Consider the following 27,446-nt stretch of genomic DNA (forward strand, 5'->3'; position numbering starts at 1 on the left):
AAATTACTAGTGACAGTCAAATGAACTTTATTAGATAAATAACACAAAACAGGAACATAAAATATCTGCTGTTTGCTCATGTACTGCATGAAAGGGATTGGAAAAGTGGTCTATGCTCTTTGAGTTAACCCATACCAAGAGCCACATTCTTTTGTCACTGTACTTTGAATCTCAGACATAACTGAAGATACATGTTACTGTAAAAATCCTGATTTAATCAAGGGAAGTCAAGCTTGATGGCAAAAGAAACAAGCGGCTATTCACACTTTTCAAAAGACAAAACTTTCCAAATGGCCAGGCAATCTGGATTGCATAGTTTTCTGACCATTTAGAATAGAGCAGTTGGCTATTTTCTCAGTCTAAAAATCTCCACCCAAGGATAATTACATCGACTTCTTTCAAAACATATCTGTCTGGCAGAAAGAAACATGATTGACCAAGTAAAGATTGGCTTCAAAAAGAACAGAATCATGGGACATTTCCACGTGTACCCTAAATCCACTCAGTCTACCTCAGAGGGCAAGCTGCCAAGAATGTTCCTGTATAAACGTCCACAAGCTCCTCTACATCAGATGGGAGACAGATGGAAGAAAACATTGGTTACCACTCATCATGTTAAATGGAGTTTGCCACCCTGACAGATAAAGGTTTCATACTCCAGATGATTTTTAAAAAACTGTCCAGTGGGATCTCCCATAAGGAGACACTGGTATAGTTGTTGTTATGAGACCTAGCACCTGCAAATAAAAGGCAGCTGTGAACTGTCCAGTGGGATCTCCCATAAGGAGACACTGGTATAGTTGCTGTTATGAGACCTAGCACCTGCAAATAAAAGGCAGCTGTGAACTGTCCAGTGGGATCTCCCATAAGGAGACACTGGTATAGTTGCTGTTATGAGACCTAGCACCTTCAAATAAAAGTCAGCTGTGGCCAAGGCCACAAGAACAGAAACTTGTGTCTGAAAAGCCTGAATTTGGTCTATGAACTATCTTGCTCCATTTAAATTTTTGTCGTGACTGAAAGCTATAAAGATGAGTAACAGAGAAGCTTGCAGCTAGAATTTTGGGAGGTACATTATTTCCAGAAAATGGAAAATTCTGATCATAGACTCCTTCAGCAACATTAAGAGAAGTATAGATAGCCAGTCCAGGTACTGAAAAAGCTATAGCTCCACGGACAGACAAGCTCACTTCAGTCACAGACATGAATGTAATAAAACCCTCGGGGCCGAGGTGAGATGATATGAAAAAGATCAAAACTGATGACTCTGGCTGACTCGAATGTGCAAATGGCCTCTTTGTTTAATATGCACGTTTTATGCAGAGGTAGGAGTCAAAGGAATCCGAAGAGCACATCCTCTTTCATTTCGCTAGAGAAAGAAGGCTTTGTGAGCAAAGTCTTACCACACCTCTCTTATTATATTATTCTCATCTTGATGATTCCAGTGACTTCAGCACTTATTAGGCTAATCATAGAATATAATTCTCCATTTGGTATGTATCTGTCCAAACACTTCACAAAATCTGAACGACCACAACACTTTACCAGGAAAATCAAGGGTCCAAATCATAAAAACTACACTCACTATCTCAAAGAGTTATCCCTCCTGTCAGTATCATAACGTACACTGAACGATGATCTCTGCCTTGTGTATGGCTTCACTACTGATTCTCTCCTCTCTGATCTACTACACATCTTCAAGTCCAATGGTGGAATTAACACCTGCTGAAGAGATTGTATTCTCTTCTGCAACACAAATAAAATATGTCAGAACGAGAGTTATGTATCAAAAAGAATACCACTTATTTGGAATCATCTTCCTCTCCACTTAAAGCAAAGTATTTCTTTGACACTATTCAATTGTAATTTGTATGAATGGATGAATTGTAAAGTCACAACTGGTTTAGCACCCTTGTCTCTTATGTATAGAAGTAATGTTTACATATTCTATCCAGCTCAGGGTTATTCATATTTAAATTACAGGGGCTAAAAACATCATTGTAATATTGGGCTAGGCTTCCAAAGATGCTCATGTGCCAAGTACCTATGACCCTATGAACCAATGATGTAATTGTACATCAGAAAAGAACAATTGGTGGCAGGCAGTGTAAAGGTTATCTTACTTTTTTTTTAAGATGCTAAGATCAACCACACAAAGCAGGAACATATGTGTCCATTACCATCTCATTCACATGTAATTAAAGCTTTGGTAAAATGAGCTGTTATGTTGTAGGAACTGGTACAGAGATCAGGCACTTCAAGCAATGGTATGCAAGCCATGCACCTACACACATACATATGGATATGTATAATATTACTGCTAAACAGAGCACTGCAATTCCCATAATTTAAAAAAGTGACTGGTACTGACATTACTGAAACTATAACATACAAGACCCTAGAAAGAGCAAGAATCTAAAATACAAATTTTTTTCAGGAAACAAGCCCTAATCACCTACACCGTGCCCTGCTACTTGCATGTACCAGTTCTGATATTGCAAAATAGTGAGAAAGAGGTCCAGTGTAGCATGATGTTGTATCACTACAGCTGAACAACTAAGTGGATCAGATTGGCTCAACTTAACAGTTGCAGAACAATACCAGATTGACATAAATAAATAATACACACAAACACACACATTTTATTTTATTTATGTTTGTTTACCAGAGTAGTGCACTAATCAGTACTGACCAATTTCAGGTTCAGCCCAAGTGAAATCAAAAGTATTTCACAAACAAAAAAATACAGAAATGTAAGCAATAAGAAGAAAATGGGTAAATATATATATATATATATATATATATATATATATATATATATATATATATATATATACAGTAGTAAACCAGCAATTGTCAATCAAGCAGAGTGTAATGCACAATATATACATTAGTAAAGTGGATCAATTTTCAGTGAATCTTGAGAGAAGAGAAAAAACTCGGAAGGGAGATAGGTTAGGTGATATGTCCTGCGTTGAAGTATTTGGCTTGTGATGAAGATATGCTTCTTGAATTGCATTCTAAATATGGAATAACAGCTGATTTCCTTAATGCCAATGGGGACAGCTTACCAAAGAGTAGGTACCTGAGAGAAGAAAGTATGTATATGTCCATATATATATATATATATATATATATATATATATATATATATAGAGCTAGAGAGAGAGAAAGAAAAAGAAATATAAAGAGAGAGATTAGGTATATCTGTATATGCATATAAATCTATACAATACATATATCAATATATGGACATAGATATGTAGGATACATTATAGTATATCAAGTGAGAACAAAATCAACGTCCAGAATATCTATGTGAAATCATCAAAACTAGAAACAGTGCCAAATAGTGCACATGTTCTAAGAATTACCCTGGAGCAGGTTAAACCAACAGAAAGTCTTTTTGCAGGGATGCAAGCCCCCATACTCCTTGTGTGACTGTGCCCCCACTTTCCAAGATAATTCAAGACTGCATGGTACCAGGGAAAGGGAATTGCCATTCTCATGTACATGTCTACCATCTGCTTCTATCGACCAACTGGTGACGATCAAACAGACATTGACAGTGAGCACATTCAACCTTGGGTAATACACATACATAGATACATAGTTATACATATGTATGCGTGCACTCACACATACACACACACACACACACACACACACACACACACACACACACACACATACACGCACGCACACACACACACACATACATAAACACACACACACACACACACACACACACACACACACACACATACACACACACACACATACACACACACATGCACACATATACAAAGTAGAAGTGCATATTATTGAGTATAAAGGTATGCAAGGGTATGCAGCAGTTGTAAAAAAGTATACTATAGTAAAAAAGGTAGATGAGGACAGCAGAGGTAGAGATTACAACTGTGTACTTGAAAAGCATGAATTCTATTAGCAATTAAAACTGGTGGCTAATCACACTCCAGGACTGAATGAACACAGTGGCATAAGTGTGTTCTCAAGTTGAGGCATTTATGGGTTATATTTCCCAGGAGGTTCATACTGTTTATACCACTACACAACAATTATCCTGCATTTCTTTTATTCTTACTTAGCATGGTTAAATAACAGTTTGCAATATTTTTGTGTTTGTTTCATTTCTAGGTATCAGCAGTAGTACTTCAGAATGTCACAATCTCAAAGTATTTTTTGTTCTGATTTTATGTATTTTAACTGACAAAATGTTGTATTTAAATTGTGGAAGTGGAGATTTGAAAATGCTTAATGATTTATCTAATGAAGATGTGGACATTGTTAGAAATCAATGGAATTTGTTGTTTGGTGATGGACATCTGAGTAACCTGTTAGAGAAAGTCCCTTCATATTGTAAAAACTTTGAGACTATTTAAACTGAGAATCCAGAAGCATGGCAGAGATATAAAGGAAAACAAAAATGTAAGAGCTCTATGGATATAGAAATAAAAGATATGTTTCTTCTAGATTTACCTTTTATATATTTTAATTAGCAAAAAGGAGGCACTGTCATTTTCCACATTCAACCAAATAGATCTGAATTACTTTAAAACTAAACATAGTACCAGAATACAGTAAAATAACACTTTGTCGTCATACAGTTATCTACAGATTGAATAGTAGTTTTTGTAGAAATATATTTTTTGTTTCTATAAATGAGAAAATAACACAAAATATATTAATCAAGTGAGTGCAAACTAATGTAAAACAAATAGTTATATCTGTGTAGTATACATTCAAAAGTTGTTTCTTTCAGAACTACCTATACAATGAGGTTTATTTAAGTTAACTTGAACATTTAGAGTTTGTTTTAATTTGCAAAGAAAGCAAGTAAGAAAGTTTCATATTCTGTATGTTATTTTCCACTAATAGAATATACTTGAAAACACTGGAAAGGTCCTCTTCTGTAAACAATAGCTTGATGAATGAGATATTGTATAGTTAATGTCCTATACAGCAGGGGTAAGCATTGATAAGCCTTAGTCATGACTTTGTTACTCATTTTTTATGTTTGGTATTCCTTGCTGTCATTGCCTGTGTTCGATAATCAGTTAATTGAATTGATTATTTTCTGTAAGGAAAATATATTATTATCTAGCTGTGTCTGGCAATCTGCCATATTTTCTATAAATCTAAAATTTCTCTGAGTGGCTTTAAGTCTGCTACTGTCTTCAGTGTATGTTTTGTTCTAATTACTGGGTTTCTTTAAATACAATCATTTTCTGTAGTGATTTCTAGATCACTGCTTCAAAGACATGAACCATTTTTTTTTATCTTCTGCATCCTTATATCAAGAATATATCAAGTGCAGCTTTAAGAGACCTGTGTTTCCTTTAGCTGCCGTCCTTGCTTTTGTTTTACATTCTTTATACTGGCTACTTCTCATTTAGTGCAGCTGTTTTTTTTTTCTGAAAACTGAAAGGTTTATTCACTCCATTGTTATTTCACTGTGCATATCAGAGTTCTATGTATCTTCCTGTTCAGTTTTTCTTTATCTGATCTTTCAGTCTTTACGGTTTTATGAAGGTTTTTTATCCTGATTTAGTCAAATATAATTACAGGGTTTTCTATAGTCATCATAAGTTAAAGTAATTCAAAGCATTAGTGAGCTGTGATACAGCCCATTCAAAAAGCCATTCAATTTGGTTATCCTAAAGTGTTGCTATGGTTTAAGCAGAACACACTCCTTCATTATCACTGCATCTATCATTATTACAATGTATCTACTTAATGTTGTAGAAAAATGAAAGACTGTCACATTAATACATCATTGGTTCTTCCAGATGGGTCTGGAGATGTATAATTGCCTAGTGTTTAACAAGTGCTAGAAAAACTTCAATGATCCCCTCCCCCCTCTGATACTCACACGTGCGCGCACACACACACACACACACACACACACACACACACACACACACACACACACACACACACACACACACACACACACACACAGACAAAGCCATAAAACTAAACATAAAAATTCATTCAAACTCATACATCAGCAAAAATAAGGATAAATAAATCCACATCATTATTAACATTAACAGAATCATATGATGCACCATATTAAATATGTATTTAACTTTCAGTCTAGAAAATTATTCCCCTATCTTATTCAAAATCTTATTGGATTAGTACTTCTGTAGCAGAAAATATACTCAGGTGTTGAATGGGCTTTAAATCAGAGAATTGAAACTCCTTGATGTAACTTCAGGAAATTATGATTGAGACCTTATTTATGATTAGGTCTGAGTCTACTGAAAGTAATTTAGGAAATTTAAAAGATTAAGTAATTGTAGTAAATCAGCACTTACACCATAACTGGGCATATGATGTCACCTTTAAATATTTAATCTAACCTCTCATTTAAACTTTCTTATTCAGTGAAATTTTCTCATTGAAACTTTGCAGCATTTAGATAAGGCATACCTTCTCATAATGTGTAGCAAGAACGAAAAACATATCACTCTGATAACAGCAAACAAATATATATTGTAGCTTTACAAAATCTGTAAAACACAATAAGTGACAAGAGAAAGTAAACACAGTAAAACTGATATGTTTAAGGGCATACATAAATTCTGATAATGAAGGGCTTTAATTTATAACCTATAGTAACTTTGATTCATATTCAAACACATATACAGCTTAGTATAAGCTAAGAAAAAGATACTAAATGCGGTATGAGTATCTGCAATGTCTGCAACTGAGGATAGCTAGGCTGCTTATTCATAACGGTCAGTTGCAATATCGTGCAATGCTCACAATGTAGTGTGAACTATCATGCAATGCTCACAATGTAGTGTACGTAAATTAAGTATAATGAGGTGTATATGTACTGACACAACCCCCATGTATGTACAAGCAGTAAATCACACCACTATACATTATTTTCCTTAGCAATCACTTCAGAAGTTTACTTTGGCTCTGAATGTACAAGCACTAAATGACAATAAAACAAACTTTTCTTGAAGTGAAGTCAATAATCGTCCCTATTTTTGAACAGTTTTAATTTAACTTTATATTTTTCCCTACCAGTTAGTGGTTCACTAATTAATTTGCCCCCTAACTCAAATACTCTCAAGGTAAAATGGTGCTTATTTAAGTTTGTTCTATGTGCTTTGTATGCAAATGAGGCCCTTTTGTGTTTATGTCTGTGAATGGTAGCAGTACACCAACATCTAAGGTGCCTTTTTCTCTTTATAGCCTTAATCCTAAAGCTTATGCTTTAAGCAGGTTACTCTTTTTGCCATAGAAAAGTATGTTTATCAAAATGCCTCCGTTTTTGCAGTCATTGTGAATTACGTCAGCTGATCTTATTTGCTTAAGGAGCATAGGCTGGGACTCTGAATTTCACCATAATTCTAATGTAATGCTATAGTTAGTCTGAATTCTTATATTACTTAGTATAATATATAAAAAGGATGCATTGTTGACAAATTTCTAGACATCCATATGAAAATTTAAAAAATGCATTAGATAAAGACACCAGGAATAATGTTACGAGTTATACATTACTGTAAAACACCTGAAGATTAACAGGCAGTGACAACACCCAATGCATTCAGCAATAACAAAACAACTTCAGAGATCAGACACAAATTCATATTTATTTATTTAGTTTACATGACTTTGGCTTACTAAGAACTCCTTCATTGAACCATCACCAAAATAAGTTTCTATCTTTTCGAGATCAGTAATAACCATACTGCTACAAACAGAAACTAATTAAACAATGTGTTTAATGGGTGGGAGGGTGGACTAATAGTTAAGGTTTTTGCCTTACAAACACAAGGTGCAGGGTTTGAGTCTCACAAGGGATATTTGGCTAAGCTTAAAATGGCTCACAAGGGCAATTAGCTAAGTACTAATCTATGAACCTATGTTGTTAGTTTTGAAGACATTTGAAGAATGACAGCCATGGATCTGCTTTTCAGAATGATTCAGCAGCTGATTTATTTTGCAGAACGGTACATTGTACAAATATTTCTCATGACTTTTTGAGATTAATTACTATATCCATATCAAGGAGATACACACTTGCAATGGCTGATTATAAGATGGTTAAAGTGCTATTTATTGCCAAATAATATTTTTATATTCCTTACAACCTAGTAACTATGTTGTGAAGAAGGTGAAGAATTTTACTTCCAGAACAAATTATGTGGCTACCGCTATTTAAAAAAAAAAAACATGCATTGCTTGAAAAAGCTGTACAAAGTTTCAAAAAAGTGTACAAAAGTAGATATAAAATATGACTGTACCTTGCTTTAAATATTTAAATTCAAACATGCTGGTTAATAGAAGGAATTGCTTTGATCCCCAAGGTAAAAACTGTTCAGCTTTCAATTTGTATGGTTCTGACATCCCCAAAATTGATTACAGCTACTGTGTATGTGTAGCATTGAGGTGCTGAGATGGGATTATAGGGGTTAGCTTTCAAATCAGTCATGTTGCCAATTTTGTAAATTAAAACATTGTACCTTTAAGATGGTATACCAAATGGCTGGCATAGTCAGATTTAGAAATCTGGACTCAAAATAGTTTCATTAACAAATAAATGCACCAATAAGGTGCTTAGTATGTTAGCTGTTTTGCACATCACACCATTCCTTGGAGTTCAGAGATGGAAGCTGAGTTGTGAAAAGCAAAGCACATTTGTTTAAACACCTAGCTCACTAAGGATAATGTATCAATCACTTGAAACACATATATTTAACTACAGTATCTGATATTACTCTGACAGGAAAAGGTGAAAAGATAGTAAATAATGCAAACTACAGTAAAATGAAAAAAAATATATATATTAATTGTTTTGATTGATACAACTCTAATAATAATTAAGCAGTACAAATGAGAAAAGCAATTACTAGGAAAATGAAATCAAAATCTAAAACAACTGTACACAAGTACTGAATATTGTGAAAGAGATGAAAGAAAAGGGCAGGAGCAAATTACATAGAAATAAATGGAAATTGTGAGAACAATACATGCAGGAAAATGGTCAGGAGATTAAATGAGGTACAAGGGAAGGCACGAATTGAGCAATTTATGGAACCAATGACAGTAGTTATTCATAGGCTCATAAACTACTCTTGTAAGCCATTTTAAGTCTAGCTAATTACCCCATATGGAGAATCAAACCCAGCACCTTGTGTCTGTAAGGCAAGCACTTTAACCATTATGCCAACCTTCAAGATGTGTGTGTATATAAACAAGATGTCACAGTTTTATGAAAGCACTTTTTATCGAAAAAAGTGCTTTCAGGAAACTTTCGTAAAAGTACAGGGAATCGGGGGAAGTGGTAGTGGGTGAGATCAGACTAGAGTGGGGATAAGGGAATATTCCCTTTTCCCCACTGTAGTGCGATCTCAGTGTGAGAATATAAAAGTAGGGGGTGTGGGGGGGTGCATAAATATGGTGCATGTATTTTTTTTTTTGTTTGTGTGTGTGTGTGCGTGTGTGTGTGTGTGTGCGTGCGCGTGTGTGCGTGCGTGTGTGTGCGTGCATGTGTGTGCGTGTGTGTGTACGTGCATGTGTGTGTGTGTGTGTGTGCATGTGTGTGTGTGTGTTTTAGCTTCCATTTACCGAAACTGCTTTTTTGGTGAAAGCAGTTTCGGTAAACGGTGTTCAGTAGGGTTGGATTAGGACAGTTGTTCTTTCGATCAACTGTCCTAGATCCATGTATATATATATATATATATATATATATATATATATATATATATATATATATATATATATATATATATATATATATATATATATATATATATATATATATATAGATATATATAGATATATAGATATATATATATGTATGTGTGTGTGTGAGAGTGTGTATGTGTAAAAAATATTAATATGTTTTTGTTTTGTATTACTGTATGTGTGTCTATGTCTTAAGTGATAATTTAATAAAAGTATTTAAAAAAACTTACACAGCAAATTAGTTTAGAAATTTAACAAAGCCTGTAAATACTGCACCATATCCATGGTATGGCACTCTCTTAAATGTCTAAACCTAATGAAGTCATTGCCAGATCTTACTACTTCAAAACAAATGCAAAAGGCTCACTCTCAAACAAACAAAGAAATGAACAAACCAGCTCTGTGGCATAAAGTGATACAGTCCTGACTACTGCCCAGGTAATCTGGACTAAATTAGGGTTTACATGAATATGGAGGGGTGCATTTGTCAGAGATGCTCCCTGAGGAGATATGTGGTCAACAGGGCAGAGTAGCTTTCAGATATTGACAAACAACACTGAGGTGAGGGGTCAGGGAAATAAGGGTGGGACATAACACCCTCAGCAAGCAGAAGCAGTTGCCAGCACATTGCTCTCCATGATGCCTTTAAGATCTATGCTAGCCTTAGCTCAGTTACTGTAGTCAGGGGGAAAGTATGGGAAAGCAGGCATACCTTGCAATAGATAGGGGCAAAAGGATGTCCAGACAGAATGAAACAGAAGGAGAGGGGGAAAAAAGCAAAGAGATATACAAACAAAAATACCACCAACCCAACTAAGAAAAACAAAATAAAAAAGGCAAGAAATGGATGGGCAATGATAATAACTATAACACTGATTCATATATTGTTTCTCTGCATGAGATTCAAGTAATTGTTGTGAAGCCTGGCACATTCTTCTCAAATTACTCCAGAACATTGCCTGATTAAATGACTTGTTCAAAGTTGCACAGTACGCAAATGGAGGCTGAGGGAATCCAACCATGAATTACAGGAAACAGCTTGTTAACAGCTCATAGTTTTAATCATCTGTATTAACTGCCAGGCTAACAGCTATGACCAAAAAGGGAACTTATCTCACGAAAACCGCTAACATCCTTAATCGATCCTAATACATGCACAAGTATGGCTACCTATTGGGCATAAATTATCATCTAAAATCCATAACACTAGTTCTGTTTATTTAGCCATTCTTTCCAAAAAATGGCTTTTCGGACACTCACTAACATCTCGCCGTATGATTTTCTTGAATGGTAGGATGACATCTCATCTTCATCATGTAAAGTAGTACAAATATTTTGTAAGATGAGAACAACAAACTCTTTATATTCTACAACTATGTCTTAAGTATGGATTTTGCACATAAGACAAAATTTAAGGTGAGTCAAGTAACATTTTCACATGGGAAAGCATGTCCTCCATCATTTATCAAATGTTTAATGGTGTTATTTACAGGTATTTTTCATCACCACAGCACCGATGGCAATGAAAGCTATAGCAGACATCTGTTTTCTTGTATCATACTATGACAAATGCTTTAACACTGCATGACATATGTACCTGTCTCACTGAGTATATTATAGATTTCAGCAATGTGTTTAAAATAATAAAGTATTCAGCACATCACTGAAGATAATCAATCCAAGTGTAGCTTTATATTTATTGAACAAATCGTGCCACAAAGTGCAATAATAAAAAAAAACAAAAATAGCAATTCAGTAGACTACATATTTCTTTATTGCAAAGTGCAGACAGAAATCTTATGTATTACATACACTTCTAACCTTACTCTAAAAATCTTGAGTAAATATGTGTCATGAAAGCTTGCTATTATATACTAACTAACTATGAGTGATTGCTGCAAAAGTAATGTGCAGTACAATGATTTCTGATTGTTACTTTGCAATGAAGAGAAATCATGGGTATATGACAGCAGTTAAAGTATGACAGCTGAATATATTTTGCAGCAAAGTAGATGCTAATATTAGATATTCAGCTTTAATAGCCACAGAAATGTTAGAGAATGATCTGACTATAACACCTTTAACAGCAACATTTTGACATTCATCATGAAATACATTGAATGGTAGGAAAATATACCATAAAACAAGCACAGAGACAAAAATCTATTATCTCATTTAACTTTGGCTTACCTTGAGACAGAAAACCAACATAAAATCTATCAGAACTACCATCCTACACTGGCAATATTGAAATATTGTTGCACAGCATACAACATATTTAACCAATTACAATGTGCTTAAGACAATCGACTTCTAAACTAGAAGTTTAGAAGCAGCAATTTTATTACTAAAATAAGCATGACAACATTCATTAAAAAGCATTATCAGTATTCATGTAACTTTGTTATTTTCATCATTTGATGTCAAATTTCAAAATTACACACGTCAGCAATCAGCATAAATAGCATGTAAATAAAAGGATGACAGATATTGAAGAGATATCAGTGTTAAAATGCTGCACTAAAGGAAAATGACTTGTATTTTCTTCTGATGTCTCACTACATGGAAGGTTCCACCAAAGAAGCTTACTCATTCTAATTTGCATTCGTTCAGCATTACACATGTAGGCAAATGTAACTGCTTATAAGACTCCGAGTGAAATGATAATGAACTTCTTTTACAGTTTCATCAATTCATCCAGTAAATATAAAACGTATTACTCAGCAATGAAAATATAAATATAAATATATAAATATAAAACAAATGTTAATTTTCACTAAATTTACCTAAACATAACTAAAGTGTTGTAAAATATATATTTCATCTCCAAGATTTTGCCTGTAATAGATTTCTCTTGGATGTTTAAATCTGAAATATGAATAGTACGTTAACAATGTTCCTACTTACCAAAGGTTTACACAGACTTCTTAAAAGGATACAATTGAATTGATAGGCTTTGCTTTTAGAAACCCACGGCTAAAATATGCTGAATTCATAATTTTCTTGTCTGATGTTGCACAATGCAGGATAATATTAAAGAGGAAACATATTAACAACCTTATATTATGACATGGGTGCACAAATCTTGAAAGGCAGTGCCATACATGCAGAAAAGGGGTAAATAAATGTTCTTAGGTAGCAGTAACATCTGTTCAATAAATCACGTCTGCACTTCATGCATGCAAAAAGGAAATACCCCATGGTTTTCAGATTTAACATAAAAGAATCTGCCATCACACAAACTATAAGTCCTAGCTTTGTAAGATTTATCTTCCATTTCTCACCAGAATCATCAAATGTGCAAATAATACATGGTTTAAAAAATGTATATATATATATATATATATATATATATATATATATATATATATGAAAATCTACTTCAGAAAACAAACTTTAACACACACACACACACATACACACTCATACAGTTATTTATTTATATTGTTATTACTGTTACTGTTTTGTAGTGATGCTAACTTAGGTATGATTGCTGAGACAAATGGATTAATTCACTTGCTGATACCCACATAACCAAGTCGGGCTTACAGAGATGATAGATCCTATCTCAGCAACCAAAGGATAAAAAGCACAAAAGCATTCCTAGATACTGCAACTGTCAAATGTAAGAAGTGTACACATGGGCATGCACACAGCACATGTATTCACATCCCTACTGAAAATCCATAGCACCACTGATTCACCTATCAACAAGTCCTAGGGCTGTGGGAGGAAACAAAGTATTTCAGAAAAACTTTTGTGGTCAAGCAAAATTGAATGTAACCCAGTTGTGCAAAAACTATAATACCAAACAATGTATAGTGAAATATACACTAAACCATATGGAAAAGGAAACGATGTACACATTCTCATTTATGAACTCTCTTTTATAAATTTGGTAGTTAATGTGATTTTGTTTGCCTGTGTGTGTGTGTGTGTGTGTGTGTGTGTGTGTGTGTGTGTGTGTGTGTGTGTGTGTGTGTGTGTGTGTGTGTGTGTGTGTGTGTGTGTTTGTGTGTTTGTGTGTGTGTGAGATGAGCCTTTTTATGCCAATATTTGCAAGTTTTACGAGTCAAAGTTAGAGTGCAAAGAAAACAAAAGAAAGAAAGAAAGAAAGGCAATTAATTCCCATCATAACCATTTTGCATTTTCTGATCATCAACAAGGTGTAATGCATGCTTGTTAGTAAGACTGCATATACCATTGAGGCATTATATTCAGAAAACTGTCTGGTTTAGACAGATCACTCCAGTCATCAATGGTGCAGGAGAGTAACATATTAAATAGGCACTGTACTGTGAAGTGCCTATAAAGGAGCAGTTACCCTTTAATTTATCGTTTTGATTAAAAGTTTATCAGTTGTATTAACAGTAAAGCTCCAGTTGCTTGTATGTATACCATACTGCATAACTGCATATCTAAAATTTGGTTGGTATTTTGCTCTATATATATATATATATATATATATATATATATATGAATATATATATATATATATATATATATATATATGAATATATATATATATATATATATATATATATGTATATATATATATATATATATGTATCCCCATATGTATATGTGTGTGTGTGTGTGTAGATATATATATATATATATATATATATATATATATATATATGTATATATATATATATATATATGTATGTACATGTATGTATATATGTATATATCTGTATATATATATATATATATATATATATATATATATATATATATGGGGTCTATATTATAAGACCAAAAGTGCACATGTGCGACTGCATAAAAGTCGACACATAATGCATGAAACCTGACAATAACAAACAGCCATGTAATCAAATTTTTCCCTAGGGAAAACCTTATGAGGCTGTTCGCTAAAAAAATAATATAACACCATAAACAGGTAAGGGGCTTCACTCGTCACACCCCCCAATGTGGGGGCTCTGCCTCCCCCACCCCCCCTAACTAAATATACCATATATGAGACCACACCATAGGGAAGAAAAGGGCAACTCAGTGAAGTAAGCCAACTATATCAGGGACCTGGGAACCCAGGTTGACACTAGCCTTTCATTCGACACTCATATTGCTAAAGTAGTTAGGAAGACCTTCTACATTGCCCACCTTATCATGAAGGGATTCACATCTAGATCAAGGGAAGTCATAGTCTCCCTATACTCATCACTCATCAGACCAATGATCGAGTACAATGCCCCATTCGGAATGTATCTGACTCGACACTTGCAGCAGCTGGAGAGGCCACAAAAGTTCCTCACCAAAAGGATAAAGGGTCTCAAACATCTGTCTTATGCTGCACGACTGAAAGAACTCCAGTTATATTCAGTTGCGTACCGCTTACTCAGAGGTGACCTATGCCTGACATACAAGGCCATGTCAAACCCAGATTTGATGAATATGCTTCATCTCAAAAAATCTAGATCCCTCAGAGCCACAAGGGTGGGTGACTTAAACCTCGACACGGTTATTAATAGGACGTGCTGGAGGGATAGATTCATCACCCAAAGACTCCCTATGCTGTGGAACAAAATCCTGGTTTATGTGAGGCAGAGCACCTTGCTGGCCTTGTTCAAGAGGAATCTTGACCAATGGATGGGAGATCGCAGATACACCCCAGGGGTTACCTCAGTGTCACTGCTCGACAGAGGCACAGCTAAATAATGGGCATAGTTTCTCCAAACTAAGGGGTGGCGTAAGCCACAAAACTATGGCTAGGCTTATAAATGCCCTCGGGCAGATAGCCTAGTATGAACCTATGAACCTATGAACCTATATCCTTGCCCTATGACATATTCATCGAATGTGATTTGATGAATATGTGTCGCTGTTTCTATATTCACTAAGAAGCCTTTTTGTGCTTCTAATACAGATGCATATATATATATATATATATATATATATAAATATATTTATATATATATATATATATATATATATACATACATATATATATATATATATATATATATATGGATTCCCTTCAAAACATTTAAAATTCATAACATCGAAGCTCAAAACATTGAGACCAAAATATCTCAAACTCATCATGTCTAAAACTCATAACATCGAATTTCATAAAATTGAACTTTGCATCACAACTTCAAAACCTAAAAATCACATGTAAGTAAAATCCCCTCCACCTAAAACAACACCAAAGTAGTAAACACACTTTGTAGCACGTTTCTGAAGGGGTGCAAGCCCGCCTGCGTCCCCCACACCCCCCGTAAATTAAATATACCAGCTCAGAGATCACATTACAGTGGGGTTTTTAATTTTCCCTGCCTGTAGTGCAATCTCGGAGTTGGTATATTTAATTTATGGGGGGGGTACAGGGGGGCTTACCCCCCTGCAGTAACCTAGTACAAAGTGTGTTTACTACTTTGGTGTTGCTTTAGGTGGAGGGGATGTTATTTACATGTGTTTCATAGATTTTGAAGTTGTGATGCAAAGTTTCAGTGTTATGAAATTCGATGCTATGAGTTTTAGACGTTATGGTCTTAGTGTTTTGAGCTTAGATGTAATGACCATTCAATGATTTGAAGGGGATCCATATATATATATATATACATATATATATATATATATATATATATATATATACATATATATGTATATATATATATATATATATATATATATATATATATATATATATATATATATATAGATAGAGATATATATATATTTTTATATATATATATATATATGTGTGTGTATATATATATATATATATATATATATATATATATATATATATATATATATAGATAGATGTATACATGGATCTACTTTGTTTTGTTGAATCTCATTTCATTGAATTTCATTTCACCCAGACCACTTTGCTGAAAACACAAATTACTGAAAACTAATTTCTCTGAATCTCATTTCACTGAACTGAACTTAGGATATATGGCACTGTGTAGAGTACTGTAAGGCAAGTAAAAGGTATATGCCCTTTTCCCCACTGTAGTTTGATCCTGAGTTAGTATATATAGTTAGTATATATAGTTAGTAGGGGTGTGAGGGGCACAGCCCCCCCTCCACATTGGGGGTTGTAGGAGGTATAGTCCCCAACTTAGTATGAGTACATATTGTCTTCTGGACAGAGTTAGTCATTGATATTGCAGCTATGCATGTCTATTGTTTAAAATGTACTGTTTTGAAGTTTTTTGGTAAAATACAACATAAAACAAACAAGGTGGGGGTCTGTGCCCCCCCACACCACCCATAACTATATATACACTAATGCCAGGATGACGCTATACTATGGAAAAGGGCATATGCCTTTTACTTGCCTTACAGTATTCTAAACAGTGCCATATATACTAAGTTCAGTTCAGTGAAGTGAGTTTTCAGTAATTTGTGTTTTCAGCAAAGTGGTTTGGGTGAAATGAAATCCAGTGAAACAGTTCATAGTTTAGTACTAAGCTAACTGCCCTTGTGAGTCATTTTAAGATTAGCCAATTATCCCTGAACCTTGTATTTGTAAGGCAAACACCTTAACCGTTAGAAAAACACACACACACAAACACACACACACACACACACACATATATATATATATATATATATATATATATATATATATATATATATATATACTTTACCAAAACAACTGGTGCACAGACTTGGCAAGTGCTTGAACAAAAAGCAGTGTATGGAAGTAAAATGCCCAGCCCAGTACATAACCATCCAGCACTCGCTATGTTCCAACAGCATGATAAACAACTGCTCAGCATTATGGTACAATTCCATTTAATTCCACCCAAAATGAAAAGACAATTATTGGATGACTGCTTCATTGTCTTTTCATTTTGTGTGGAATTAAACGGAATTATTTTTTTCAAACAGTCTTTATTGTATTTTAATATAAATCAATAAACAAAACCAAAACATCCAGAAGTTGATGGAATTAAACGGAATTATACCATAATGCTGAGTAGCTGTTTATTGCACTATAAGAACATAGTGAATGCTGGATGGTTATGTACTGGGGTATATATATATATATATATATATATACATATGTGTATATATATATACATATATATATATATATATACATATATAAATATATATATGTATATATATATATATATATATATATATATATATATATATATATATATATATGTATATATGTATATATATATATATATATATATATATATATATATATATATATATAGATATGGGTACATGTCACTTCACCTAAACTCAATTTACCTAAACCAAATCACCTAAAGTTAATTTTACGTACAGCTCATTTCACCTAACACTCATTTCACTGACAAGTAGTACAATAAGGCAAATCAAAGGTATATGTCCTTTTCCCCACTGTAGTGCAATCCTGGTGTTAGTATATATAGTTAGGGTGAGGTGGGGGGACACAGCCCCCCACATTGGGGGTGTGGGGGTTGTAACCCCACCCCCCCACTTATTTTGGTTTTATGTTTTCTGGTTTTGTTTTACATTATTTGGTAAAAGCCAACTAGGTGGGGGGCCTATGCCCCCCCACACCCCCTTACTATATATACTAACACCAGGATCACACTACAGTGGGTAAAAGGACATATACATTTGATTTGCCTTATTGTACTACTTGTCAGTGAAATGAGTTTTAGGCAAAATGAGTTTTAGGTGAAGTGATATGTACCCATATATATATATATATATATATATATATATATATATATATATATATACATATACATATATATAGGTTCATAGGTAGGTACTAGGCTATTGGCCCAAGGGCCTACGTAGGCCTAGACAACAAGGCTCCCTGGCTTATGCCACCCAAGAAAGTTATTTCCTGTGCCCCTCTCGAGCAGAGCCAAAGAAGTGATCTCCCAGGTCTATTTCCTATTTCCTATCCACGCATCAAGATTTTTCTTGAAGATTGCTAATGAGAAACTTTGCTTGACAGAGATGGGCAGCTTATTCCAGAGTATGGAAAATCTCTGGGACAGGAATCTATCCCTCCAGCATGTCCTGTTTATTGTGGTGACGAGGTTTAGGTCCCTAGAGCGTGTAGCTCGGAGGGACTGGAATTTCTTTAGTTGCAGCATGTCCAACAGTTCAGGGTTTGACATAGCTTTATATGTTACGCAGAGATCACCTCGGAGAAGGTGATATACTACAGAGTCAAGCTAGAGTTTTTTCAGATGGTCAGTATAGGGCATCGGTTTGAGGCCAGTAATCATCTTTGTGACGTACTTCTGTGGCCTTTCCAGCTTCTGCAGATGTCTTGTGAGGTACATTCCAAAAGGGGCATTGTACAACGGTTCTACTGAGTGTCGATTAAAGGAGAAGAATGACCTATTTTTTCCTGGATGAGAGCCCTTTTGTGATGTGTGCCACGTAGAAGGATTTCCTGACTACTGTGGCGATGTGATTTTCAAAGGAGAGACTACTGTCCACCTGGGTCCCAAGGTCTCTTATCACACAGTCAGCATTAAGTAGACTGCCGCCTATGTGGTAGTTCATGGGTACAGAGTTCTTGCCAAAGGGGATGACTATGCAATTTTTGGCACTGAGCTTGACGCCATGGCTCTGACACCAGGCATCTTTCTCAGTGAGGCCCTTCTGTAGAATGTCTGCATCATTTGGGGACTCGACTATGGCTCCTAGTTTGCAGTCATCTGCGAACTTCATTAGCCAAAGGCCTTTTGTGTTAGCCTGTACTTCAGAGAAGTAGATAACAAACAGGAGAGGTCCCAGGACTGAACCCTGTGGTACTCCACTTGTTTGAAGTCAGATTTGAAGTCTGCATCTTTTACAGTGTGGGTTTTGGCACTGAGCCAGTTGGCAACCCATCTTGTGATGTAAGGATTTATACCTAGTTTAGTGAATTTATCTATAATTCCAGAATGGGTAATGGTGTTGAAAGCCTTGGCATGGTCAAGATAGGCGTGTGAACCACCTAACCCTTGTCTACAGCTTTGGTGACTGGCTCAAAGAAGTCAGTCAGGTTCAGGAGGCATGATCTGCCTTTCCCAACCCTGAACTGGGTGGGGTCCAGAGTTTGGAGGTTACTAATGTCTTTGTTTATGAGTTCCATGATGATACGTTCCATGGCCTTACAGACCAGGCTCGTTAGGCTAATAGGGTGATAGTTCCCAGGATCAGTGGTGGCTCTCCTTTGTGGAGTGGGATAACTGTTGTTGTGTGCCATTTAATGGGCACAATTCCTGATGTGAGGCTATGGTTGAACAGGATGCTTAGGTGGGGAGCCAGTTCGTTCTGAAGTTCATGTAAAATGCAGCCTGGGATGTTGTCCGGTCGCATGGATACTGCATTTTTGGCTTTAGAGAGTGCAGCTTTTACCTGCATAGTTATGATTACAGGAACTCTGCATTTTTCCTGTATAGATATAGGCCATTTTTGGGGCGAGAGGGAGGTAAAGTTAGCACTGAACCTATCTGCTGGGATGTTGGCAATATCAGATGGTTCAGTAATTCTCGTGCCGTTGTGCTGTAACTCAGAGCAGATCTGGATATTGTCATTGAGATTCCTGACATAGCTATAGAATGCTTTGTGGTTGTCCTTAGAATCAGTGGTGATTTTGTTTTCGTAGCTAGCTTTGTAGGATCCTATAAGGGATCTTAGCTTCTTACTGAGGCTGACCAGGGAGCTCCTCCACTCATGGGATTTTAGTGTCTTTTGCAACAGTTTTTTCTTTCTGTTGTAGTTTGTTTATGGCAGGGGACTACCAGATTGGCTTCCTTTATTTGGAGGATAGCGTCTTGGTATATATATATATATATATATATATATATATAGATATATAGATATATATATATATATATAGATACAAATGCGTGGATATATACATATATATATATATATATATATATATATATATATATATATGTATACACACACACACACACACACACACACACACACACACACACACACATTGAGACACAGACAGAGAGAGAGCGAGAGAGATGCAACTATTTTTTTACAGATAAGCCAGAGCTTTCTTCATTAAGCAACAGGCATTTGGTAGCAACCTTTTCAACTTTTTTCAGATAGGATGCTAGTTTATCATTGGGTGAAAACTGACAAATATGTAACACAGACCTGTAGAGACATAAACACACACACACACTCTCGCGCGCGCACACACAGTTATTTATTTCCATTTTTATTATTTTTTTATTTGTATTTGGTTACTGGCGTAGTGAGCTGATACACCAATTTCCATGGACTTTTTCAGATTCAGCCTGGGAGCACTGTCTGGTTATGTGACCCAGTCAGTCATACAGTTAGGAAACGGAGGTTGGGGGAATCAAATTCTGGACATCTGGACCACAGGAAACAGCATATTAACAGCTCCTTAATCCTTTGCACTGACTGCCAGACACACAAACACGCATTTAACAAAATACCAATATATTTAGCCTACAATAATGCTGTAGGTATATGTGTGTGTGTGTGTGTGTGTGTGTGTGTGTGTGTGTGTGTGTGTGTGTGTTTGTGTGTGTGTGTGTGTGTGTGTGTAAGTTTACATATAGATATATATATATATATATATACACACACACACACACACACACACACACACACACACACATACATATATATGTGTGTGTGTGTGTGTGTGTGTGTGTGTGTGTGTGTGTATACATATATCATGTCACAAAGACATATGTCTGGAGCATTTCTCCCTGTGCCGCCTCTGAAAATTGGCTTTGTTCCAAGTCAGACTTTCCGGATAAACAAATGTTAAATAAATATATTTATAAATATGCATGCACACATACATGTATGTATACTAATATAGATAGAGACACAATATTTTTTATTAACTACTTTTCTTGTCAACAGCTGGCATGGATGCAATGAAATATTACACTTACAGGACAGTGCGCACTCTTATAGTTAAGCTGAATTTTGTATACTATAGAAGGCCAATGAAGGATCCACTGTGCTTGTCATTGCGTGATAGCAGCATTAATACATGTAAGTTATATGGTTTGGAACAACCTCACATTAGGAAGTTAAGAGGAGAAAGTCATTCACATAAAATGTATTGTTACATAGGTAACATTTTTGTTCAATCTTGTGTGCAGAGGATATGTTATTAGGTTTGTCCTCCTGAATGTGGATTGTTTTTTGTTTTGAGGTACTGCCCTTTAAACCAGTGCTTGTAGCAGTTTATCTTTGAAGTAGTTTTTAATTTTTAGTGTAGTACTGCAGTTCACAGCTATTTTGTGAGTTGGCAATCTTGCAACTATAGAGAGATAAAGATGTGTTTTTGTTAAATGCATCAAATATTATTTTCCGCTCACAACACAACATCCATTCTCCAAGTTTATGTTAACCGTCAGGTCTTCATGCTAAAGTACTTTTGCAGCTTTCATAGTCAAAATGTTCTTTGTACATACATCTCAGGTTATGAAGCTAATGAAAATGCAAAGTCATGCATAAGGTAGTAGCTCCTAGAACAAACACATTTAAATATGACCAGAGTTAGCTACTGGTCGAATCTTCAAGTATAAAAATGACTTGTGATGCTATTAACAGAAACTATTATGACACGTGGACATTAGTCTGCATATCACACTCTTCCATGGCGTTTCTAAGCAGTATTAGCAGGCTGTAATGTTTATACCAGTACAGTAAGTATTACACTGAAAAGTATGAGAAAAAATGGGAGCTTAGAGTTTTAAGTCTATTTTCTTATCAGGAAAGCATACCCACAAATGGCTGAGGAAATATTTTCAGTTTGTGTATTTGGCAACAGCAACAAACTTAACAAAATAATACTGCCAGGTATGTCAAAAGAAAATGATTAAAGTATATTCCCTTCAGAACAATGTAGCTATTTCATTTTCCTTGATACGTTCAGCAATGTGGTATAAAGTGGCTCTAGGGAATGTTTCTTGTTTGACCTGGACTGTCTAGATGCCATGTATGATACAAATAACACATGACCTTATACAGAAATGTTATCAAAAGCTGACAAGAAGATTAAAAACATCAACTTATCACCATTCCAAGCAATATCAGAAACAGTAACTAATAATGTTGGCTTTACCTTAAGATATATACAGTACCAACTGTTAATCCTTGTTATTCCCATATCACTAGCTACACACTGTACAGCAAACTTTAATACTGACTTACAGTTATATATGATGATAGCTACGATAGGAAAGGAATGCTGAACAGGGTGAGGATGTTTCGCTAGTCATGTACAATGTGCACATGCCATGTTTAGTTGCAGTTGCACACAGTCAATATAAGTGTTTGCTAAAATTGCTCTTGAAAGGCTGGAAACATAACTGCATACATGTTCTCTAAGCATTGCTATAAGTATATTGGCTTTATAGAAAATTCCATGTTGTTAATTTACAATTTAAGGATGTTCCTAAGCACACTCACGCAGAAAGCAACCCTGAGTAACAACAGCATGTAGCTAACTTTTTCCTCATAAACTTATTAGCTTTATACAAAACTCTAGGGTTGTAGTACATTAGGTCAGTTTATTTACAGTTAAATGATATTCCTAAATACCTTCAAAACAGTGAAACCCTTATGCCTATCTGAACGATGTATAAAATTGAACAAACTGCAATTGTTTCAGGCTGCTGATTTCTTTGAAGTGCAAATCCAGTAACTTTGTCTTCAGGCAGACAATCTGACCTCTGTAATTAATATCAGTGCTTGAGAATTTAGAAGTACTGGCAATTAGTCTATTATTTTGTAAGGCTAAAAGAAGAAAAACAGAGTACAGGCTGTCCAGTTTCAGTGAGCCATGTTTTTGTACACTGTTTATATTAATTTCCTTTTCTTTATCAAAGAATGCTTCATTAGAAAATTACTGACAGATAAAGTTTGGGATATATCACTGCTGCTGTAGATTTTTATTGTTATATTGTTATCTTGGCACAGTATACAAATTCATATAAGCAATCATAGCATTCTATTGGGAAGGATCCATCCACACACCAGCCATGCTCAAGAGTCATTGAAAACTACAAGTGGAAGAGAAACAATTCAGGGCAGTCTTTTCAGGTTGTTAGCGGTACACGACAGGCAATTTTTTTTATAAAAATATGAAAGCAAAAGGAACAGCATTGTATTCAGTTAATTGTGTTTCAGTGAATAATTTTTGTTCTGCTTTGTTACAGAAATGAATTAAAATATTATGTGTATTGTGTAACTCAAGAATCCACAGTAGAACAGTAACTTATTTCTTAAGAATGTGAAGTACAGGAGGCAAAAATAGAGACTGCTACTACTAATAATAAAGTAATAGCAATAATAGAAAGCATTCTCCATCTATCAAAATAAAGCAATCTGGGACTAAGAGCAGGAAACTTAACTTACTGTAAGTTACAAATAAGGACAGTACACCAAAAACAAATAGCCTGCAGACTAGCCAACATCCTCTGCTGCATCTAAACTACAGTACAGAACTGGCAATAATAAACCTATCAACTTTTAGCATGATCTCTTCCATGCATCTCATGCATGCTGCCTTGTTTATATATACTTACATATGTGTGTGTGTGTGTGTGTGTGTGTGTGTGTGTGTGTGTGTGTGTGCGTGTGTGTGTGCTCGTGCACACGTATGTAGCTGTCTTACTATCTCTGCATGGGATAGTGTCTTTGAGAATGTGTGCACGTCTGTTTGCAATGCCTTTATTTCAAAGTAGTGTAACAGTTGACAATGTTATTCATTTTGATTATTATTTATGTATTCATTATATTCAGTCCTTTCCTTTACATATTTACTTTTTTTCTGTGCAGGTTTTAGGAATGCCCACTCCAAACTAGCAGACAAATTATTTCTAAATGTTGCGGCACTGTTGTATGACTATGCAAATGTAATCTTATAGCATTTTTGAACCTGTAATTGCATTCATCCATTATGGATAAACAGCAACCATTCATACTCCTTTAAGTTACTTATCCTTATTCACAGATGCGTCATTAATCTAAGGCACGGTATGTGTGCCCATTGTTTAAACAGTTTCATCATCCAACACTGTCCATAAGAAAAGGAAAAGAAATTTGTAATATTTAGCTAAACTGTCAGCAACACACACACACATACGTCTTTTTTATCAGAAATGATGTGTGATTGTGTTTATATACATCCATAATTCAAGCACAAGCAAAGAAGTTGTGTTTATATGCATGTCTTGTGTTGACAATGGGAAACATATATTTTCAGAGCATCTTATTCACATTAAACAAGTATTACTTAATAATCTGCAGGAAAATAGTAATGTACTACCTGGTGCAATCCACAAATTAGAGATGGGCAGCATATCAGACAGTGACACAAAGCACCAGTGTATTCCCTTAATATTTAATTTTACTATATTGGCCTAATGAAAATAAAGGTATGTGTATTTGGTTTAAAGTCATTGATTTTAGAATATAGTTGTAAAAAGAGAGACAGACATGTGTCTCCTGTTCTTGCTTTTCTGCATTGAAAATGTTCCAAAAAAGCATTGTCATTTTGTCTAGGGTAAGGTGCACATCTATATGGTAACATAAAAAGACACAACTCCTAAGGTGCTTCACTAAGTAATGTCTCCAAGTAACCTCTGCCCCTCACTCAGGACAACAGTCATAACCTACTTTTCTTGGGCAGCTGCTCCTAATTTGTCAGTGAATTTAGAAGGCTTATTTTATCGGGAAGAACCGTATTGGAAGAGAGTAGCAATTACTGTGATGCTGTCTTTTCAGATACCCAACAAGGGAGATTTTTTTTTTTTTGACAGTTAAAAATTGCAAAGGACAAACCATACTCTACCTGACACAAAAATACTTAATGTCAATGCATTAGCTGAACGTTGTGGCTATGTGATAAAATTGTAGTTCTTTGTTGTTGTTTTGTGTTATTGTCTAGTGTTTTGGACACGCGTCATAGTCTACTGCAGTATAAACAAGCACGTTTGAAAATATTCCTAAAATATAGGGGTACTTGCCGTTTTTCGTGGAGCTTTTCGCCGGACACAACTGGCCAAATTAGGACTGTCCTGTGAAAAGATGGGGAGGTTGCAAATCTTAACGGAACAAAAGGAGGCCCACCAAAAAGAAAAAAAAGCTTTTAACTTCCATTGTTAGAGTAATGGAAACCTAGGTACTTACTGAAACCTAACAAAAACGGATTTAATTACAGGACAGGTACTTGCCTTTTAAGTCAGTTTACAGATAAATGCCTTTTACCGACGCAGCCTTCCTAAATAAGAGACGCAATGACATACGTATCCCTCTATGTTTAAAGTGAGCATCACAAACTGAGAGTGTGGTTCGATACCTGTGAATGTCTTCAATAAATCACGTACACAGTCTGTCATTGTATGAATAAAATTGTAACAACTTATTGAATGTAGTGTCATTGCATACTGTGCCACAAATCAAGGCAAACATACACATTCCCTTTCATTTCTGTTTGTGTGTGAGAAAGTGGTAGTGCGTTAAACAAACCGTATTACACCAAGTAGCGTCATCGTTCAGCACACCAAACACAGTGAGAATGAATGTCTAGCATATTATCCCCTATGGTTTGGAAGACAAAGCTACTGAGGTGGTGACAACGCCTAATGATATTATCGCCCGTGTCAGACGTGTTTTATTATAACATGGTTTCAGTTATTTTTTTGCCCCCTTAAAGTGTATGTCAGATATTCGCGAAAAAAATAAGAGTTTCTACACCAAATGTCCTTTAGTGACAAACTACAGTTCCCAAACACCTATCTCGGCACACCTAGGCTTTCCTAAATATACAGTTAAGTGCCTCCAGAAAGTGAGACTGACACATCCCAGGTGTCAAATATTATATGGATAGAATGACAGATACAAACTGTGACACCTGATCAGAGGGACAGCAGCACAATTAGTAAGTGCACCTGTCACTATGTGCTTGACACATTTGAGGTGTCTGTATACTGCTTTTCTACCCACGGACCGGGTCAGATATATGTACCTTCACACTAAAGCTATCCGGACTACCCTTACCTTGAGTGACCAACCGCAGAGCGTGTGTAAAGGATGGGTCCAAAGAGTCCTTCTCAGCAACGAGTTCCGGGAGATACTTGTCATTATCCATTCTTCTGTTATCAAGTAAATATTCTATATTCTAAACAAAACCTTTCAATCCGTTAAAACCACAATCCTTTATCTTGATTCGGCTTTAACAACAATCACGGTTACTGTCTGTTGTTATGTACTTTACATGGACTTAAAGCTGTTTTTCTACTGGCATCAAATGTGTACTACTCCACAATATTGAAATGCAGCCGAGACGGTGTATGAAGTATTTCTCTCGTACTGTGCCTACTACCACGGTGCAAACAGTTTAAGCATTGTCTAGTGCCTTCTGGGCTGTCTGTATCCATCCGCCGTCTGAGCACCGCCCACCTATACATCAGGATTGGCTCACTCGACCCAGGCGTGATGTCTCATTGGATAAGGAGGATGGGTTACTATAGAAGTAATAAAAGACCTACAGATGCTATTCATCCATCGTAGTGCACCTGCAGTGCACCTGTCATATGTTTAATGCCAGTCACCGATTTAACTCATCTGAAAAAAGAGTAAAATGTATAGCCTTAGCGGTTTTAATATGTACACGCCCCATATAAAAATAGACTAGTGTAACCGATATCAGTGGCAAACACGGGGTGCGATGTAAATTAAGTATCTTAGGTTAGCAT

At 35.4% G+C, this 27,446-nt stretch overlaps 1 protein-coding gene across 2 annotated transcripts in view; it reads right to left on the minus strand.

Annotated features, from left to right (window-relative positions):
* The window catches only part of KHDRBS3 (KH RNA binding domain containing, signal transduction associated 3), a 1,441,609-nt gene extending 1,414,514 nt beyond the window's left edge, over nt 1–27,095 (minus strand). Inside the window, exon 1 of one of the 2 annotated variants that reach the window (XM_044078538.1) lies at nt 26,749–27,094. In XM_044078538.1, coding sequence (XP_043934473.1) covers nt 26,749–26,839 — 91 coding nt within the window. In that variant the 5' untranslated portion in view covers nt 26,840–27,094. Of the gene's footprint in view, nt 1–26,748 lie in introns of both variants that reach the window. The other variant, XR_006365708.1, reaches the window with a different exon arrangement.
* Between the last annotated feature and the right edge of the window lie 351 nt (nt 27,096–27,446).

The sequence above is a fragment of the Protopterus annectens genome, chromosome 7.part1 (genome assembly GCF_019279795.1).
Source record: "Protopterus annectens isolate FY-2018-M chromosome 7.part1, PAN1.0, whole genome shotgun sequence".
NCBI classification, from domain to species: Eukaryota; Metazoa; Chordata; order Ceratodontiformes; family Protopteridae; genus Protopterus; species Protopterus annectens.